Source organism: Frankliniella occidentalis, unplaced genomic scaffold (assembly GCF_000697945.3).
Source record: "Frankliniella occidentalis isolate FOCC.00 unplaced genomic scaffold, Focc_3.1 Scaffold309, whole genome shotgun sequence".
NCBI classification, from domain to species: Eukaryota; Metazoa; Arthropoda; class Insecta; order Thysanoptera; family Thripidae; genus Frankliniella; species Frankliniella occidentalis.
The window spans coordinates 112,157-115,236 of record NW_026267434.1 but is presented as its reverse complement, the minus strand read 5'-3'; the positions used below and the strand labels follow the sequence as shown (position 1 = coordinate 115,236).

The 3,080-nt window shown below is 44.4% G+C and overlaps 1 protein-coding gene across 2 annotated transcripts in view; it reads right to left on the bottom strand.

The window, feature by feature from the left end:
- Positions 1-184: 184 nt before the first annotated feature.
- Positions 185-3,080, bottom strand: part of LOC113216745 (uncharacterized) — an 18,394-nt gene continuing 15,498 nt past the window's right edge. The window contains exons 2-5 of one of the 2 annotated variants that reach the window (XM_052273873.1): positions 1,176-1,267; positions 959-1,100; positions 481-891; positions 185-408 (exon numbers count right to left, since the gene is read on the bottom strand). In XM_052273873.1, coding sequence (XP_052129833.1) covers positions 398-408; positions 481-891; positions 959-1,076 — 540 coding nt within the window. In that variant the 5' untranslated portion in view covers positions 1,077-1,100; positions 1,176-1,267 and the 3' untranslated portion in view covers positions 185-397. The remainder of the gene's footprint in view (positions 409-480; positions 892-958; positions 1,101-1,175; positions 1,268-3,080) is intronic. The other variant, XM_026436562.2, reaches the window with a different exon arrangement.

Genomic DNA, 3,080 nt, shown 5'->3' with positions numbered 1-3,080 from the left:
TTTCTGTAAAGGTATCAGTTCCGCAGCCCTTACCAGGAGTCCGCCCAGGAGTCCACCCGCCACGGCAAAATCTTGGACACCTCTACGTCGTCACCGGGCTCGTATCCATCCGTCAGACGCGACGTCGTCCACCCCCGCCCCCGCCCCCTGCCTGTACTCAAGAGCAATCAATCAAACAATAATTAAAACAAACAGGAAGTCTTCAATATGCGCTTGCCAAATGCAATTGTAAACAGGACAAAATAAATGTTATAAACTTCTTATATCTGTAAGTTCATTTTTTTTATTACTTATCCCACGCTACACTCTCTGTAAATTCTGGTAGAATAAGCGTTGGAGCCCACGCTACACTTTCTCGAAATTTTGGTAGAACAAGCGCTGGTGAACAATCGGCTGTCTATGAAAGTTCTGGAAAAGCGGGGAGCAAATTAGCTTAATGAAGATGAGGTGTACTCATTAAATATTAAAAATCGCGCTTACCCTTAGTTGATGTTGAAACGCTGTCTATCCACGGTGTTTTGCGCAGAATGTGTTGGCTGCAGATACTGCATGTTCGCATTAATTTCGCATTAGGCACCTCATTCTCATCTAAAACATGTGCGCGTAGCGCTAACTCTGACAAAACTAATGTCTCCTTATGCAGAAGCATGTTCACGCAACACTCTGGATGAGCAGTGTGAAACATAGACGAGCTCTTATCCAAAATGTCACAAAATTCAAACGTCCATGTGAATGGAACAAATGAGGAGGTTGATGAAACGAATCGATTCAGTGGTAACTCTTTGGTGATGACAAGGCTCCTGTCACTCTCTGCGCAGTTTACATTAGCCCAAGGATATGACACATTACTGCCTAGCGGTGCTGACAATTGCTCCGTCGATAGAACATGGCCTAGACAACCCACATTTTCAGAACAAGGATTGGTATTATTACACATGAGTCACAGAAATGGGCTTACCTTTATTTTTTTGTAGTAATTTTTGTTTGCATTGATGATCGTGCACAAACTTAATTGACGCTGTGACGTCCAGGTTAATCAAAACACGACATGCCTCAAAGGTCCACGACGTGATCATCTAAAAACCAGAGCAAACAACGATCTCATAAGGAGATTTACTGAAGAATTCCTTTAGTAAATAATAAACTTCAACGCTTGACAATAGAGCAAAACGTACGAAATCGTGGTCTTTTGGGTCTGCTCCGGACACCTCGTTGGTCTTGGAATAATTTTGCTGGGTCCCTAAGATGTACCATGTGACAAGACGATCTAAAGGGCCAAAATTTTATGCGTTTGGGTCTATCTCTAACCGTTTAGGCGCTACGGGGGTTTTTCACCCCTATGGTATTAAAACAAGGATAAATGATTTATCTTGAATATTAGTCTGTGAAAAATACCTTCTATGATACAAACGCTCGAAGATAATGCAAAACGTACGAAATCGTGGTCTTTTGGGTCTGCTTCGGACACGTCGTTGGTCTTGGATTAATTTTGGTGGGTCCCTAAGGGGTACCATGTGAAAAGACGACCCAAAGGGCCGAAATTTTAACCGTTTGGCTCTATCTCTAACCGTTTAGGTGCTACGGGGGTTTTTCACCCCTTTGGTATTAAAACACAATCTCACACACACACACACACACGCACACACACACACACAAGGTAATGAAAGCAATGCAAAGCAAGATGTAAAGGTGCCCCCACAATGAGCGCGAGGCGATGCCGGGTAGGCGATGCCGTGCAGCCAGGCCGTGCTTGCAGGCCATGCCGGTTGCGCAGAGCTACGCCTCCGATCTTCTAATTAAAACTGTTGTCGCATAAAAGTCGGTAAACCTGCCGGCACGGCCTGCAAGCAAGGCCTGGCTGCACGGCATCGCCTACCTGGCATCGCCTCGCGCTCATTGTGGGGGCACCTTAAGGTGATGATAATCATTGTTATTCAAAATTCGAAACAGATTATGGAAGCATATTGGTTATCTACATATATACATGTATACATAATGATAATAATAATAATTCACTCATTTGAACTTCCATCAGCGGGCACCGAACTGGTCTTAGCAAATATTTGAACTGTGTACTCAAAGACTTCTTCCGAAAAGGGGTCGACGAACCGCCTATACATCCTAAAGTCTCTCCTCACCCACGGTTTAGGTGGGTGAGGGAGATTTGGTGCACAATGCACCACAATCTCCACTAAGGTACTGATCTTTACTTTGTCTAAGAACATTTTCATCTCACCCTGTGGCATATTTCTGTCTTCATTAAATATTTTCACACGGTCTTCCAGGATAAAATTATGGAGTCCGTGTCTGACACCATGGTAATTTAAGAATGCTTCGTCAATCACTCTGAATTCATAATAATTGTCTGCCCACATGTCCGCGATCGATAAGGCCCATCGCACATGGGGCAACAAGCTATCGGTGACTTGGTGGTAAGCAATGTCGAGGAGCTCGACGCCCCTCTCCGACCTGGTATTCTTGTATTCTGCTGCTAGCTGTCGTAGCAGATGGTGGAAAGGTGCGGCGTTCAGGAACGACGCGAATTTTTGATTCGTCATCGCCGAAATCTCTTCATCAGTCGGTCAATCGAAAATATCCATTTTGCAAAAGTATTCTAACGTGTGTTGCCTGAGGTCCAAAGGGTCAAAATTTTATCTGTTTGGCTCTATTTCTAACCGTTTAGGCGCTAGGTTTTTTAGCCCGCCCTTCTGCTTTTAAATAAAAGCATTAAAGCGGGCTTATGCAACCGCTCTCGTGTCTGTCTGTCTGTCTGTCCGTCTGTCTGTCGTCCGTGTAAGAGGAAGGAGATGAGCTAGAGGTCTGAAAATTTCAGGGTATCTTAGGGGTCACTCCTGGACAACGAAATGTTTGGTGCAAATCCTGGCAACCATCCCTATGGGGGTGAAAGGGGGTAACAAAGAAATAGGGGTTGGTCTACAAAATAGGAAAAAAATATTTTTTTTATGGTCTCCTAAGGGGTAACTCGTTAAAGTAGAGCCCTCTGGGCGCTAGAGTGCTTTTTTCGACGAAAATACGGCGAAAATGACCACGTTGCACATAAAGACGTACAAGGAGGCGTC